This window comes from Trachypithecus francoisi, unplaced genomic scaffold, assembly GCF_009764315.1.
Source record: "Trachypithecus francoisi isolate TF-2019V2 unplaced genomic scaffold, Tfra_2.0 Lachesis_group11, whole genome shotgun sequence".
In the NCBI taxonomy this organism is placed as follows: Eukaryota; Metazoa; Chordata; class Mammalia; order Primates; family Cercopithecidae; genus Trachypithecus; species Trachypithecus francoisi.
Window position 1 is genome coordinate 16,036,429 of NW_022681456.1, and position 17,576 is coordinate 16,054,004.

Sequence of the window (17,576 nt, forward strand, 5' to 3'; positions counted from 1 at the left end):
AGCGTTTTTTAAAAAATGTAACATTGGCTTACTAATAAAATGGACTTCACATAGTCAAATTTGGACTGCAAACTGACCAGAGAGCCCTCTGACACTATGCACAGAACACCTCTCTGGCAGTGCGCACATAACAAGGCAGCCTGCTCCAGAGGAAAAGTCAGCTTTACTGGGCGTGTACAGTCATCCCTCAGTATCCACAGGGGATTGGTTCCAAGACCCCCTGCAATTCCAAAATCCACAGATGCTCAAGTCCCCCTATACATATAAAGTGGTGTGGTATTTGCATATAACCTACACACATCCTCCCATAAAAACCATCTCTAGATTACTAGTAATACCTAATACAATGCCTACACATAGCTTCATTATGATTCAACATAGTACCTGGCTTGCTGCAAATTCAAATTTTGCTTTTTGGAACTTTGTAAAATTTTTTTCTGAATATTTTTGAAATTATGCAGAAAGCAGAGGTTTCTTCTCTGCAACACCCTTCTGGTTTCCGGTGAGCCTAAGCTGTGGCTGAAGATATAAATGTTCACACTGCAAGCACACTCTGAGCATCATCCACCATCCCAAAGAGCCCTCCACACTGCCTCTCCTCAAAAACAAGCAGCTGCCAGGCCCCTGTGTGGAGATCCTGGGAGAGGAGCTTGGAGCCTCTGCATAGCTCAACCTGAAAACTAAAATGCGGGATTAACTACAGACTGACTTGATTCTTTTGTCATGCCACATGTAGGGCCACTTAGCAAGCCTAGTTTCTAAAGAGAACTAGCCCAGCACGTGCCCAGACACACTGAGGAGTTCAGTTCTCAAGCACCAGAACATCGGGCATTTTAGGAGGCCTTGAAGAAAAATGATTATTTTTCTCCCCCAATAAAGCATACTCACATCATCTCCTTGCTCTAAGCTGGGGGCGGGTATCCAGGCGTGAAGGTCGGGAGTTGAAAATATTGTTTGACAGAATAACTATTTTTGCAAGCTGCTGCACTGGCGGGACAGAGGCCTGGGATCTGGCACAGAGGAGTACCCGCCTCACGATCTGACACCCGCCTCCGAGCAGCCCGCCACCTGCAGCCCGGGGCCGGGCCCAGGGGAGGGGGCACCAGCCGCCCCTGGCCCTCAGCCATGCTACCTCTCTTCGGGGCACTGGATCAGACACAGATAACCGGCCAAAAAAAAAAAAAAAAAAGGAAAGAAAGGGAAAAGAAAAAAACAAGGAGAGAGGAAGGGGGGAGAAACCTAAAATTTGGACTGAGAGGGTCTTTTCAAACACTTTAATCCTTTCGTGCTGATGGTTCCTGGGGTGCCCGGGGCTGGCACAGGCCCCTGTACCGGGAAAACCCGACTCCCTCAGCCAGTGCGTTCAAGAGAAGGCTGCTAATCAGCTAAACAGAAACTGGAATCTGTTCACAAGAAGTCTCTCTCTCCTCCGTCACCAGAGGGACGCCACCGGGTTCTGAAATACACTCTTGACATCGTTTGGCAGGAAACCCTATTTTGTTGAACATGATTCATCCCTTAGGTTATTGTTTTTAATATTAGAAAGTGAGCTTTTAAGTGCCAAACAAATTTTGCAGCAGGAGGACAAAAGATATTCCAAGTGGTCTCCCTGGACCTTCTACCAACTGCGTCCACCAAATGGCTTAAAAGAAAACCTTCCCATGGTGCTTCAGAAATGAAGCAGAGACATAGCGACATCCAACTATTACCTAATACAGGACTTTGTTCTCCGAGTCTAGAGTGTTTATGGGATCAGGGCTGAACTCAGGTGGGCAGAGCTGTCGAATGAGAACCGGGCAGTGTGAGCAGCGCAGTGGGGGCCGGGGGGCCAGGCCTTGGCCGAAGTCGTGGGGCTGCAAGGCAATGCCCTTCCAACTCACGTACCTCCCGTCCATGTTGCCACTGACCATGAGGTTGGGAGGGCTGTCGCTGAGGTTGACACATGTGAAGTCACGGAGAACGTTACCCAGCTTCAAGAGGCGGCGTCCTGCTTCCAGGCTATATACCAGGATCTGAGAGAGGAAGAGAAATGTGTGGGCCCACAATTCCATACACCAGGCCAACACCAAACACTTTCATTTCACCATCGTGGAAGGCATGATCCTTACCACCCAGCTCCCGTGAAGATGTTCTGCCACTTAATTTCCTGATCTTTTCCAGGTTACTGATAGTATAGGGATATGGCTATTAGAGTGCCAAAAAGAAATGCAAAGGAAGAGAGAAGGAAATCCCGCGAATTCCTCAGGCCGAGGTGCACACTCAGGCCACAAGGAAAACACGGGGAAATCAGGTATTCTAATTTCTTTTTTTTTTTTTTTTTTTTTTTTTTTTTTTTTTTTTTTTGAGACGGAGTCTCGCTCTGTCGCCCGGGCTGGAGTGCAGTGGCCGGATCTCAGCTCACTGCAAGCTCCGCCTCCTGGGTTTACGCCATTCTCCTGCCTCAGCCTCCCGAGTGGCTGGGACTACAGGCGCCCGCCACCTCGCCGGCTAGTTTTTGTATTTTTTTAGTAGAAACGGGTTTCACAGTGTTCGCCAGGATGGTCTCGATCTCCTGACCTTGTGATCCGCCCGTCTCGGCCTCCCAAAGTGCTGGATTACAGGCTTGAGCCACCGCGCCCGGCCAGGTATTCTAATTTCTTAACAAAGAGAAAGCTGTCTGGAAACTATGGGGCCACTGACTGCTTCTGATTTGGAATGAATGGGAAAGCTTGCAAGGCATCAGGAAGCTTGCAGATGAGCCAGCATGAGTTCTCATCTGAATTTACAACACAGGCGGGAAAAGAAGGAATAGTACAAGGACCAGGAAGATGAAGCGTGTATAGTTAGCCACTGGATGCTTCCTTCGGACTGAACTACAAACCAAAACACAAACTCACTTCCAAACACTTCTCTTTTCACTCTCTGCTTGCTGGTTTTAGGATGCGCTGTTTCATAGGGTATGAAAGTAATAAGGTACCCCTGATTTCCAGACAATGCACTGTTATATTAGAACACCTCGTGTCTTCTCTCTAGTGGGGGGAAATTTACGTTTTTTGCTTTAAAAGTATTAATTCAATTCAACTTAATGCAAAGAACATTAAGTGCTTGCTATGTGTCAGTCACTGTTGTAGGTGCTGAGGACACAGTCCTTGCCCCAAATTCACATTCAGAAGGCTCCTCATTAACATACACACAAACACACCAAGTTCTGAGCGTACTTTCTATCCTAGTGATCATGTTGATATTTCTGAATTAATGAACTCAAAAAAGTTTTTGGTTTTTTTGAAGGGATGGGGGGACAGGGTCTTGCTCTGTCATCCAGGCTGGAGTGCAGTGGCAACATCATAGCTCACAGTGGCCTCAAATTCCTGAGCTCAGGCAATTCTCCCACTCAGCCTCCCGAGTAGCTGGAGCTATGGGTGTGTGCCACCACGGCCTGCTGATATCTTTCTTTCTTTCTTTTTTTAAAATTTTTTTAAGTAGAGAAGGGGTCTCACTATGTTGCCCAGCCTGGTCTCAAACTTTTGAGCTCAAGCGATCCTCCTGCCTTGGCCTCCCAAAGTGCTGGGATTACAGGCATCAGCCACTGCACCCAGGCAAAGGTTTTTGGTCTTTTTTTGCTTTTGTTTTTGAGACTGAGTCTCACTCTATCGCCCAGGCTGGAGTGCAGTGGCGCGATCTCGGCTCAATGCAACCTCTGCCTCCTGGGTTCAAGCGATTCTTTTGCCTCAGCCTCCTGAGTAGCTGGGATTATAGGCGCCCGCCACCACGCCTGGCTAATATTTGTATTTTTGGTAGAGACGGGGTTTCACCATGTTGGCCAGACTGGTCTCGATCTCCTGACCTCAAGTGATCCTCCCACCTCAGCCTCCCAAAATGTTGAGATTATAGGCATGAGCCACCACGCTTGGCCCCAGCCAAAGGTTTTAATAGTAATATTTTGTGGAAAGATTTATCCTTTCAGCACACACATGGAACCTATACATTTCTTCTTGTCAACCTATACATTTATCACTTACCAGGATACAGATTTTTACTTTACTATTGAGAAGTTAATAATAAATTAAATATTCTCTACCTTGAAAATAATCAATCCTGTCAACACACATTTCTAACAAGTGAATCTTTGGAAGTTTCTAATGGTCAAAACAACACTATAATATTAACTCTTGCTAACAGCATCTGGAAGGAAAAAGAACAAAATCAAAATTCAAAATGCCCTCTTAATCCATAACGACTACAGAGAACAATTGCAGTTGAAAAGAAAAATTTCTGACGCAGAAAATTTCAACAATTTAAAAATATCAAGAGTAAGATTATTCTTCCAAGTAAGTATACAGAAATAACCAAATCTCTTTTCTTCAGGGAATAACCTAAAAATTATATAAAATTGGCACCTGGAGGGAGAAAATAAAAAGAGCAACCTCACATTCTATTATAAAAGTAGTATTCTGCATCTATTATCATTATAGAGTGTTCAAAAATTTGGACTCAATATTCTCTTGTTTTTAAAATACTTCAACTTCTGTAGCAGGAAGGTAAGGCCTTTAAGTCAGTAAAATGTTGATGGTAAACCTAAGAACTGAAATCTGACACTGAGTAGGTTCATGTGTCTTTATGTCTTCCAGTTGTTCTTTTTTGACAAGTGGATAAATTATTTCTTAGTGATATAGTGAGATGTAATCCCTTTCCAAAAAGACTCTCTGCAAATTCATCATAAAGACATCTAAGTTAGTCCAGAGTCCAGTATTTTCTAAAATGTTTAATAATTCAACGAATCAGAACTATCTGAAGAGTACCTTTACCATGACGTTTAGTTAAAGACCACAGAGATTAGAAAACACATTACCCATCTCAAAGGCAGTTCTTTCCATGTTACAAGTCCCTTAACGACCTTTACCATTTCTCCCTCCCTCCCACGTACTCTCTCTCTTTTAATAAGGTTGAGCAAATGGGACTTCATTTTATCTGATTGCCATAGACTAGTGAGATTAATTATTCATGCTCACACTCTCCCTCTTGTTAAGACCATGCATTAGACTAATTTTTCTCTTTATTGCCCTAGTTGGGTGAGTCTCAACCCATGGCCACTTGACTCATTCTCAGAGGTGTACAGATATGCTGGAAAAACCTACCCCAGCTCAAATCCCAGAGAAAATATTCTGCACTAATGTGGCTGCCAAAGATGATGTTGAGGATGGTTCCTTTTAAGTACCAGGTGTATATTAGAGAAGAACTTGAACAGTGATTACAGAGCAAATGTTTGCAGGCATTAGATGTTTCTGTAAGAATTAGCTAAAACAGCTAAACCATGTTGAGGCTGGTTGTGTGCTTTACAATGGTAACTATAGGAAATGCATGACACAGAGAATTTTTCCTCCTCTTTGGCTTCCAGGTAGACCTAGAAGGCAATGGGGGAAAAGCAAGCACTATCTTTAAAAATAACTTTAGCAGAAAGTTCTCTATTCATCTGTGTTTTTAAATTAGAGATCTTAAAGTATTTCCGATTTAATCCTAGTCTTAGAATCTTAACTTGCAATTTTGTTAATGATTCTGATGTATCTGAAATCTATTTCTAAAAATCTTTTTCTGATTTCAAATATGATACATCTTACAACAAATTCTAACATAACAGAATTCTATAAGGAAAGTGGTAGCCCTCTGTATATTCATGTCTCAGAAATCACCACTTTTAACAGAGATATATGTACTTCTAGACTTTTCTTCTGCACATCTGTCTCTGTGTGTATACACATTTTTTTCCTAAATGGGATTATTTCACAACTCCTTTTCCCTACGTGTCAATACCTATAGATAGATCTTGTACTTTTTAATGGTTGTGTAGAATTTCTCTGTGGATACACAATTCCATATGGATTGTTTCTAATTTTTAGATAAAATAAATAATGCTGTAGTTCATTCAAGAGCCGGCCAACAGATATTTATCAATCATCTTCTAGGCACTGGAATGAACGTGCAGGGACACTGGGTGACGTGCAGAAGTCCCAGCCTGCTGCCAGCTGACAGCCCGCCTCTTCCCCAGCTGGGGCCTGACCGCCAGCTGTCCTGCTCCTCCATAGATGGGGCCTGCCTCTCTGAGGAGACTCACCAACCATCTTCTAGCCATGTCCTGGCAGCTGGTGTCTGAAGCAGCAGGGGTAGTGGTCCAGAGTCAGGAAGGAGACACCAGCCACAGGCCCAACAACTGGGAGGCATCAGCCACCGCCGTGGGCAGGCAGGCCCCGCAGCATCCAGGTGTGGCCTGGACTGGCTTTTCAGGTAAACTGTGAAGGAAAGAGCTGAGAGATGGCTCTTGTCCCTGTGGGGGGTGGTGGTGGGGTGAGTTCAAGGCAGACCAGCTTCTTCCTTCACCCAGTAAAAAATGGATTAACACTGCAAGCTTTTCCTAAATTGGGGGCTATTTAGGAACCCTCATAATTAATCATGAACCACTTGCATACTGAAATCACTGTGAAGAGATTATAGAGCCTTACCCTCCCAGAATTTCGGTCCTATACTGATGAATGAGGAAAGGAGCTCTGTGTTTTAATTTTATCGAAATACTGAGTCTTCATACTCAAATACCTGCTAGAGGCATTAAACCAACAACCACCCCAGCAGCTGGCTCAGCTCCCCAGAAGCCCAGCACTGTCTGTCCAGAGAGCTCAGGAGGAGTCGGAAGGCCTCCTTACAAGACGACAGCATTTTAAAAGCTTTTTCTTTCTTTCTTTTTTTTTTTTTTTTTTTTTGAGACAGAGTCTCGCCCTGTTGCCCAGGCAGGAGTGCAGTGGTGGTGCGATCTGGGCTCACTGCAAGCTCCGCCTTCTGGGTTCATGCCATTCTCCTGCCTCAGCCTCCCAGTGGCTGGGATTACAGGCGCCCGCCACCACGCCTGGCTAATTTTTTGTATTTTTAGTAGAGACAGGGTTTCACCGTGTTAGCCAGGATGGTCTCGATCTCCTGACCTCATGATCCGCCCACCTCGGCCTCCCAAAGTGTTGGAATTACAGGCGTGAGCCATCGTGCCCAGCCAAGCTTTTTCAATTGAAGATGATTTGTTGGCCGCCATTTAAAAAAGGGAAGTGGCAAAGAGAGTCAAAGTTTAGGAGGTGCTGTGCTGGGCTGAGCAGAGTCTAAGAGAAGAGGCAAGAGAGGAAGATGTGACTACACTTCCTGGAGATGACACCATCTACTCACTTTCTTTTCTGATCCCCAGTAACCTGTCTCCATCACTACCTCACATATGTGGCTCTTCTGAACAGGGAAGTCATGATCAAAAGCCAGATGCTGGGCAGTGAGGCAGTTAAACCGCCTGCTCTCTCCTTTTCTGTCCACTCCAGCTGCCTTTGTGCTCGCTTCTCCATGATGTCCTCGGCACACAGTGCCCGTTCCCCTGGTCAGTGCTGAGAGTCCTTGCTGTCTGCACGTGTCACATGGTGTTTTGACAAGGCCACCCCGACCTGTGTCTTATCTTCTTCTGGCTCTTCGCTAGATCTGTGGTTCTCAGATACTGGAGAGGAGGAGGCGGTGACTCCAGCAGGTCAGGGGAGGCTCTGCAGCACTATTACCAAGCACCACACCGCATCACACCAAACACTGTAACAACTCTAAGGTTCCTGGGGGCAGAGATATCCTATCATTCATTCATTCATGTGGCAATTATTAAAGGGCAGCACATGCCAGGTATAGTGTTAGTTACACATTCCCGCATCTCACTAAGTGCCTGCGTTTGTGTTTGGAGGCTCACTGACTGGTTTGCCAGGCAAATCCAGAGCTTCCCATAGCCTTAGACCCCAAAGATATTCAGATGTCGCTTTTAGTGCATAACACCTTCCTCCACTCCTGGATCTTGCTGCTGGTATGTAAAAGGAACTGCTCCATCCTACCCAAAATAGAAGATGGTTCCACAGAGATCTCTTCATACTATCCAGATGCCAGAGTGCCCCAACTGCATCCAGTCCGACAGCCCCACCTCTGACAACATGGCAGACAAGAATGTCTGGAAAACCCTGCCATTTACAGTGACCATGCTGGATAAGACTCAGCCTAACATCAAACAGTCCTTCAGACATTCTGTTTAATAAGCAATCAGAGAAATCCACAGGAGCCCAAAATGAAGAGAACACGAAACCCAGGAAGGTAAGACAGCATTCAAGCCAGGGGCTAGTTTGGGCTCCCCCTCCAGTGTCAGGAGCCTGGAGAGCTGGGGAAACAGGAGACCAAGTGTCTGCCCAGCATGAAGTAGAACCTACAGTCGGGTCCCTGCAGGGCTACATACATTCAGTAAAAAGCGAGCAAGAGGGGGAAAATATCTATTGGTGCAGAGAGCTTACCCAGAAACTTCTCTGCCTCCGGTTCAGTTCAGGGTGGAAAACAGTCTGCAGTCACATGTCTGCCCCCACACAAGTTCTGGGTTTGAGTTTACACCACCTGCAAGGCTAAAAGAACCCAAGCCTAATAAAGTATCTTCGGGTTGGTAACATGCCTCCTGGTACCTCGGCAGAATCTTCTCAGGAGGGAAACAATCTCAAGTCAGGCCCCTTTAAGAAACCTACAAATCAAGATCAACTGAGTATTAGCTCACAATTAAAAACAAATCCAAATACAGCAAGAAATGATTGATCATACGTGAGACAGAAAAACAAGGAGAATTAGACTTCCAGGCAAGATCAAATAAAGAATACAAAATAAGCATGCTGAAAATGGTGACAGATTAAAGAGGGAGAGAATAAAAAGTAGGAAATCGGATTAAGCAGATTTGAAAAATAAAGCAGAGAATTTCTAGAAATTAAAAAGTCAATGGATGAGATCAGCAAGAAATAAGAAGTCCGAGAGAGAAACTGTGGACTGGAATACAGAGTTGAGGAATTATGCGGAATGCAACCTAGAGAGAGATGAGAAATCTGAATGGGCAGTGCGCAGCACGAAGGAGGGGAGAAGCTGCCTACATGCACACCTCCCCTGAGCTCCACGCAGAGCATCGCAATACATTTCCAATAAGATAAGGACCGAGAATTCTCTGCAACTGAAAGGAGGGACACACAAGAAATCCCAGACAGGATAAAAATAAATCCATACAAAGAAACATTGGCATGAAACCACAGAAAATTAAAGACAAGGAGAAGATCTTAAAAACAGTCAAGAGGAGAGAAAGTCCTAAAAGAGAATGACAGACTGACAGCCAACTCAGTAGTGTCAGTGGAAGGCAAACCAGTCACATCCTCAAAGGCTGGGTGAAAATAACTGTCGAGCTAGAACTGTAAAAGACCAGCAAAACTACCTTTCAAGGATAAGGATGTAATGAAGATGCCGTAAGAAAGAAACACAGAAAACACTGTGACCAAGTCCTTACGAAAGAAAATTCTAAAGAATGCACTTTTAGGAGACAGAAAATCATTCCAGAAAGAGGATCTGAGTCAACAAAGATCAAGTAATGGGCATAAAAGAATGCAGATGCTGTCTGCAAAAACAACAGTGCTGATTTGAGGGTTAAATACACAGAATAATCTGTACCTAGTCTTTATTCCAACCAGTCAAATGCCATGAATCAGGAAAAAGTACCATAACCATCAAGATGCCAGATGTGCAGGGTGCGCCCCCCACCCCTGTGTGCAAGGAACAGAAGCTCCTTTGGATACCTGTGCAGTGTTTGGCACATAGGAGGGGTTCAGTATACACTTGATGAAAGAATGAGCAGATGAATACACACTGCACATGTCTGCGTGTATCTACCTCTTACAGGCGACTGCTATGCTGGCCTTACAGTAAAGACAGGCTTCACAAATAGAAATGAACACACAAAGTCTATTTGCTGTCCACCAACTGCAATGTATATAGCTGTTTGCTAAGTGCCAGGTACACTTTTATTCAGTACAGATCTTCTTGTACAAGACTAGTGATGCTCTTTTTTAAAAACCAAAAGATACAAAAGAAAAAGTCCTATACATCTTCATGGTAGAATGTACTCGTGTAAACGACCCACGCTGCTATTCTGACCCAACGAAAGTAAGATCCACGGAAATGTGGAATTGAACTACAAAAATGCAAGGTGTGCATATCAGTGTTCATGCACAAAGCTAGATGAACAGTCTCTATAAATTCACAGATGAGCTAAGACCTTAAAAAAACAGGGATGAGAAAGACAACTGGGGAGAGAAGGGGAGCCAGTGAGAAAAGAGTAAATCATACACAAAACAGCCAATAAAAAAAATAAAAAAGCAGTTAATATACATGAATAATGGATGTCTGATTTAAAAGCAGTTTACTCCGATATGATGTAATTTTTGACAATCAGCCAGAGAGACTATTTTGTAAGTCCTTGCCAGAGATAAGTCATAGCGTGAAGCTTGGTAACACGGCCGTATCTGTGAACATGTGGAAAATGACTTTCACCACCATCCCAAAGGTGACTTTCTGTTGGCAAACAGAAACTTGCCTTTCAGGTGCACTTTGCAGCAGCAACCAACAAGATGCTAATCTTGAAGAAATGGATCCCTGACACTCCTGACGTTCCCTGCAACGTGGCACCCCTTAACAGTCTCCATGACATGCTTCTGGCACCGTCCATGCTCAAATTCAGCACAAAGGGAGAAGCAGCCTGAGCCGCTTTCATGTTTAAGTTTTAATTGGAGTGACAAGCCCACGAGGCCAAGATATTTCAGGGATGGGACGGTGTTGCTGAGCGTCGCCAGGCGCTGGGTAGGCAAGGCTTGTGTGTGCTCCCCACCACCACGTGCCAATGCACCTGCAACCCCCGCTGTTCCAGGACTGGACTCTTCCCGGGGAGGCAGTGCCAACTGCTGCGGGCTGTGCCAAACGTGGGGGCTTTGTGATGTGGGCAGATGTCTACAAAGGACCAGAGAGAGGCCAAACCAACACCTATTGTGACCTAAGCCTGAAAGGAACCCACAGAGCAAGAGTGCACTCGGGTACAAATCCAGGCAAAAACCATCCAAACCAGCCAATCTCTCTCTCTCAGCACGTCAGTAGGTGCTGGGAATAATCAGGGAAGGCCAGGTCTACTTTGTGGAGTGAGCAGAATACGGCTCTCTCTTTGCTTTGGGATCATTTTCATCTCAGTGCTGGTGTAAGGGTAAGAAGTGTGATTAGGAACACCTGGTTAATGCTCACACAACACGAACAGGGAATATTCAAGTCAGAGCCGTGAGTCCAGTGAAGAGATGATAACCATCGTGCAAATACACGACTGAGAGCTACAAATCCTCACACCCTCCTTCATTCTCCCAACAGGCCTCATCCCCACAGAGAGCATGGGCAGCGTTAAAATGCCATGAACACTGACCACATGGAAAGAATCACCAAGAGAAAGTTATCATATCTATCTTACGGAGTGAAAACTGAGGCTGCAAACCATGAAGTGAACTCTTTAAAATTAAAGGCAACTTGCATACTATTTTGAAAATGAAAAGGTTACCATGAGATGCTCATAATGTACAAGTATCTGTATACCAACAGGACTTAGCGGACACTATACATGAAATTCAGTATATTACACTAGTTTGGTTATCGATTTTGACTAGCCTGGCAACTTCTAGTTTGGCCCCAAGTTAGACTGGACAAACGCTTCTAGAAGGAGGCAGGCGGCAGCTAAAATCAGATCACTGAAACAAATAGCCCCAGGTGGAGACTGGGAAGCCACAGTGAATGATCAGGGCCTCTCACGGAGGGCAGCAGCTCCACCCAGGGCTCCTCCCAGCCACCTAAGGCATAACCGCCTCTACTCACTCTACACGGTGCATGAGGCAGTGGCAGAGACGTGTGTTTAGCAGCATTCTGCACATAAACCAACACTACACATATGAGCTCTTCGTAATACCCAGGACATGCCTTTCACACAAATCCCTTCAGAACATCCTTCCATTTGAAACTCACAACCACCAAGAGGGAGAGAAGACAAATACTACTGCCTACATTTTGTGCATCAAGAAACTGAAGCTTAAATAATTTTGAGTCGCTGGCCCCGAATTACATGGGCAACAAAAGGAGCTGAGGTGGCACTAGGTAGAGCCCAGCTCATGTCATTCCTACGCCACTTTGCGACCATATCACAATGTCTTTCCTGTCCTGCCAAAATAATTAATAACAGCTGATGTTTATAATATTCTCTTACATGCAAAACACTGCTATGATGTGTTATCTCACCTGACCCCCACAATGCTGTAAGGTAGGCACCATGATTTTACTCCCTTTACACAGGAGAATATGGGGCCCCAGAGAGCTCAAACCTCTTGCCCAATTAGGAAGTTTTGGCACAAGGATTCAGACCTGGGTGGGTGGGCTCAAAGCTCATGCTCTTTAAACCTCTACCCCAGGGTGCTCAAAGTATGGTCCCAGGACTAGCAGCCTCCGCTGCCCTGGGCACTTGTTAGACATGTAAATTCTCAGGCCCCACCCTGGACCCACTGAGTCAGAAGCTCTGGGGGTGGGGCCAGTGATCAGTAGTTTCATCAGATCTCTTGTAGATTCTGATGCATGCTGGCATGTGAGAACCCCTGTGCTCTACCTATACTGCCTTTCAGGCTAACGAAGACCTTCAGCCATGACAGTGGTTAAGTATTATCCAGCTATCAATTCTTACTTCCTGCTTCCAAATTGCTGCCAGTCTGGGGAAGCAATAGTGCTGGGCGGTGCTGGTATGAAAATATGAGATGCAGATCCCGTGTTCTGTACAAGCTCAGGGCCAGAGCTCTGATGCTCAATGAGAGGCAGATAGTTGGTAAGGCTGCTTCTGGTAAGTAGGACTCTTTTTCAAAAGGACATGGCGGGACAGGAGAGGAAGAGGGGATGCTAGTGCTAGTCCCCAGTCAGGAATCAATGTGGCACATTCAGGATGGTGCTAGCCTGGCCAGAGGTCTGGCTGGAGCAAGGGGCTCATTCTGGAGGCAAAGGACTAGACAGCTGGGAGCTAAGATGGGGCCCAACTCCCCACAGTCCAGAAGGCCAGGCTGAAGATGGGCACCGGGGCCTTATCCATACTCCTCACCATGCAGCCAGTGCTCTGGGAAAACCTGAAGTGGACTGTGAGGAGGGGCACTGACAGGTGGACAGGTGCCACAAGAGTATAAAGGTGGGGAAAGGGCAGGCGCAAGCCAGGAAGGGGAAATGTGCTCGGGGAGGCATTATTTTCATGTCATTTTCAACATACTTTTAAAACTTACTATGATCTTGAGATCACAGTTAGGAGTTCACAACCCAAGGAAACAGCGCAGTGCAAAGAAGCTACCTATGCCAGATGGCCTAACCCTGCAAAGACCCAAAGAAATCGGGATGAGGAAGTCAGTTTAGGGCCAGTTGGTCAGCCCACGTCCCTGGCACAGTTCTGAGCAGAGGCAAGCTGAGGCTGGAAGCCAGGTCCGGCAGAGCAGCTCCCTGGACACAGCCCACTTCCTCATTTTAATGCACCTTCAGCCTCATGGCTCCTCCCGAGTCCCTTAGTTTGGGATGCAACCGCTCAGATGTGGGCTGAGCAGGAGTTTTCCTTTGCTCTCTACAAAGGGGATTTACCCTGTCAATTAATAACACACTGAGGGAATGCTTTAAAGAGTAACTTTGCGTCCATTAGAAGGATTCATCTGCAACTCAATAATTGATAAGTTAATTACAAACCCCCTCTCTAACACAGTGCCTTATAGAAGACTGAAGTGCGGAGGAAATTAATAAATCATAGTCATCTATGTGCTGAATAAAAAGTTAAAGTTCTCTTCTTGGTAATATTTTGTGAGTCTAAACTACAATGTGTATGTTGAAAACAGTAAAAGGTTTTAAATACTCAGAAATTCAGCTCACATAGGCTATTTGCTGAGTGCCCTCTTGCTCCTACTCTGACCCAAACCAACATCAGTCTCAACTGTCTGGACACACAGGGGAAGCACACAGCCTCTTCCGTAGCACTAGTGTTTTCACCTCTGGAACAAAGGCAAACATTTCCAACAGGGCTCCCTTAGCTTCCCATGAACTGGAGAACGAGCTGATTTTTAACACTAACAATGCCTGGGCAGTATTTACTCCCAGGCTCATCTGGCACAAACAAACCAAAGCCACACCCATCTGTGAAGGTGAAATAAACGGAGTTAGCGCTAAGTTCATTCTCCTCTATGGTGTAGGATGGTAAACCAGGAAGTAAATTCCACATCAATCACCAGGGAAGAAAAATCAGGCTCTAAATAACATTCTAAGCTTAATTTGAAAGCCAAAAGAGAAGAAAGGCAATGAACATCATATTCTTCAATCTAAATGTTCTGTAAACTTGCTCAGTCTCAAGAAGACTGAATAATTCCTTCAAAAATTAGAAAATGGCAGATGTTATTGGCATACAGGAACTAGGCAAGTGTGAATAAAGACAAAAGACATTTAAGACTTGGTGCCAGCCCTCTCCAATAAGGCTTCACATCTTGAAGGGTTTCATATGAAGTGACAGCATTCACATTAGCTTATTGCATTAGTTCTGCACGGAAGCTAAACTGACCTGTCTCATTCTACTATAAATGCATTCTTTTAAAACAGTTCTTGGGGGCTGGGCACAGTAGCTCACATCTGTAATCCCAGCACTTTGGGAGGCCAAGGAGGGCAAATCACCTGAGGTCAGGAGTTTGAGACCAGCCTGGCCAACATGTAGTGAAACCCTGTCTCTACTAAAAAATATAAAAATTGGCTGGGCATGTGGCACACACCTGTAGTCCCAGCTACTAGGGAAGCTGAGGCAGGAGGATTGCTTGAACCTGGGAGGCGGAGGTTGTAGTGAGCCGAGATGGCACCACTGCACTCTGGCCTGGGTGACAGAACCAGACTCCGTCTTTCAAAAACACAACAACAACAACAAATTTCTTGGGAAAGTGAATCCTGTGAAGAAGCACGGGCTGCTATCCCTACAGGTATGGCTTCAGCAGGGCTCCTGCAGCAGCCCAGGGCTGCTGGGGCTCCTGCAGGCCTGAATATACCCGGCACTGCTTCCAGCCGGTGGGACCGCCTTCCACATGCCCTGCTGCCTCTGCCTGGACTGCTCTCTCCCAGGCTTTGCCTGATGAACTCCAGCCTGACCCCAAAGCTGCTGGGGATGGCTGGTGAAGGAGGAACCTAACAAGTGCTGAGCACCAGCCACACACAAAGCACATTACCTCTTTCTTGGGTATTAGCTCCAGTATCCACATGGGGACACCAAGGCAAGTCACTTGCCTAAGGCTTACCTGACTACAGAACCCTTGCTCAGTCTCTGTGGTGATGCAACTGCTACCCTGACAGTAGCTGAAAGGAACTTTCCCCTATATTTACATTCTGTAACTTTATCACTCCCTTCCAGGATCCCTAGAGATCCTAAAGATCATAGCTTCTGTAATAAGCAATATTCCAAAAGACACTTTTCACAGAAAAACCCATCAGTTGTACAGAGTACTGGAGATGGTCCAGTCCTCAAAGGCCTCTAAGCCAGAGGTTTCTCGCTCTGTCTTGAGAAACTCTAGGGCTCTGTGGAGGTGCTTCAGGGTTTTCACAAATGAGAAGAATTGTATTTATTATTTATGATTAACCACATACTACAATTATATCAACTATGGATACCATTTTAATATTAAACAGTACAAAATGCATTTGAATGTTCATTCCTCATTTATTTATCTATATGTTTTTCTGTCAGTCTGGAATTCACCAAGTTCATCATCAAGGTCTTCTTTATGACCTCGTGTGCATCTCAACACGTCTCCTTTACATCGCCAAGTCGCTGTTAAGGACCACAAGGCTATAATCCCTGAGGCAGATGTGATATTTGACTCATCTCTCTGTTTCCAGTGCCAATCAGATATTGCACACACAGCATGTGTTCAATAAGCATTCATTAACAATGACGGCAACCTTCACGACAACAATGGACCCTTTGGGAGTCAGCATCACTCAACAGCCCAGAAAACTGGTCTCTACGAGTTACCTCTCTATACTTCCCCAGGAAGCAGATAAATATTAAAAATGTTAAATGTTAAGGTAAAAATGAAAATGAAATTAGACATTTACTTTGTGAACTTTCAATTTTTTTATTTTAAAATATTTAAATGGAAAGTTCACAAAGTAAATATCTAATTTCATTTTCATTCTGCTTGTAAAATACCAAGTTTTTTTTCTTCTCCGAACTAGAATCTCAAACAAAAGGAAAGATGGATTTCCTATTTGGGTGGAGGTATGGAAGAATGTTGCCACAATCTATGCACACTGCATTGCTGATTCCAAAGGCTCTCCCAGACAGATATTTCAACTCGTGATGAGTGCGAGCAACCAATCCAGAGTCTCTCCACGTCTGTGTATGGGGAATAATTATCATAAGAGACGTTAGCGATGATTTTCCAGTGTGATGTAAGCTGAGGCAGCAGCGCCAAGCAAGCGTCCTTGTCACGCGCATTCCAGCCTCCTGGATTACTTCACTCACAGCTCCCTGATTAGGATGCACGCCGTGTGCCGCTTAATACAATCTGCCATCAAATGCCAAGTACTTCAGACCTAAATTAGGAAATATGTCCAAATACATAGAATGATGCTAAGAGCCCTAAGTGGATCTCTCTCTTCCTTTATGAGGCCTGAGGCTCGTCATCAACCTAATGCTCTTAAACAAGGCAATTTGGTCTTCTAACCCTCCACCTCTGAGAGCAGAATTTAATTCAGGCAGCAAAAGAATTAATAAAGATTATATGGTGTCATAAATATGTGTTCATGGATGAAAGTATTTTTGATAGATTCAGGAACTATGAGACATAAAAACTGATTTTAAAGGGCTGCCTGGGCACGAAGGCTACATTAACAGAGTTCACACTAATTTTTGCACCACAGCATGATAAGAGATGAGGCCAGAGGAATTACTTTTACGTTTGTTTTCTTTTACAATCATATGGCACTTAACAGTGACTACCTATGAGGTCCTGTATGTCACTGAAGTCTGAGAACCCAAGAATGCAACATCAGAACTTAAGAATCCATTTTTAACTTAAGAATCCATTTTTATCCAAAAGTAAAAAACTGTCAAGCAGCCCTTCTTCCTATGTACAGCTTACGAGGCAAGACGTAGGAACTGATGAAAAAAATATCAAACATTTCCTGCCTAATACTTTCTGCCAGCAATAGGCACAGCTGTTAGGAACTCTTGGGTGACAACTTAGAGAAGAAGTAATAGAATAATGGATTCCTCGGCCCGTTTCAGAAGCCCTCAGCAACTCAGCATCTTCCAGTGGATTGGCTCAACACAACTCCACAGCCAAAAGGTTTAAACCACCTACGTGGCTTAAAGAATCCAGGAATGTGGTTCAAGACAGGAGCCCAAAGGTCACGTGTTCAACCCTCCTCATTTTACAGAAGAGAAAAGAGGCAGGTCAGATTAAAATAATTGTGGGCTCTTTCTCAAATGGGTCCCAAATAAGCCCAGAAGGGGAGCATATCCGTGTATGCTGCAGTTCTTTCTTGCCACCATGACACTGGCCAGATAGGGCTGTCAGTCGTGCTACACTGATTCTAGGTGAAGTCGTGTGTTCTAGTCATTCACTCTAAAAGCAGAGAGCTGAAAAATAATTTAAATGAAAGGCAGGACCAGTCAGATCTCTATATAT

At 44.8% G+C, this 17,576-nt stretch overlaps 1 protein-coding gene across 7 annotated transcripts in view; it reads right to left on the reverse strand.

Moving 5' to 3' along the window:
* Positions 1 to 17,576, reverse strand: part of FBXW8 (F-box and WD repeat domain containing 8) — a 123,664-nt gene that overhangs the window by 16,903 nt on the left and 89,185 nt on the right. For all 7 annotated transcript variants that reach the window (XR_004439556.1, XM_033220457.1, XM_033220455.1 and 4 more), the window contains one exon: positions 1,885 to 2,012. Coding sequence is in view for 6 of the 7 variants with exons in the window: in XM_033220457.1 (XP_033076348.1) it covers positions 1,885 to 2,012 (128 nt within the window). In the remaining variant the exon portion in view is untranslated. The remainder of the gene's footprint in view (positions 1 to 1,884; positions 2,013 to 17,576) is intronic.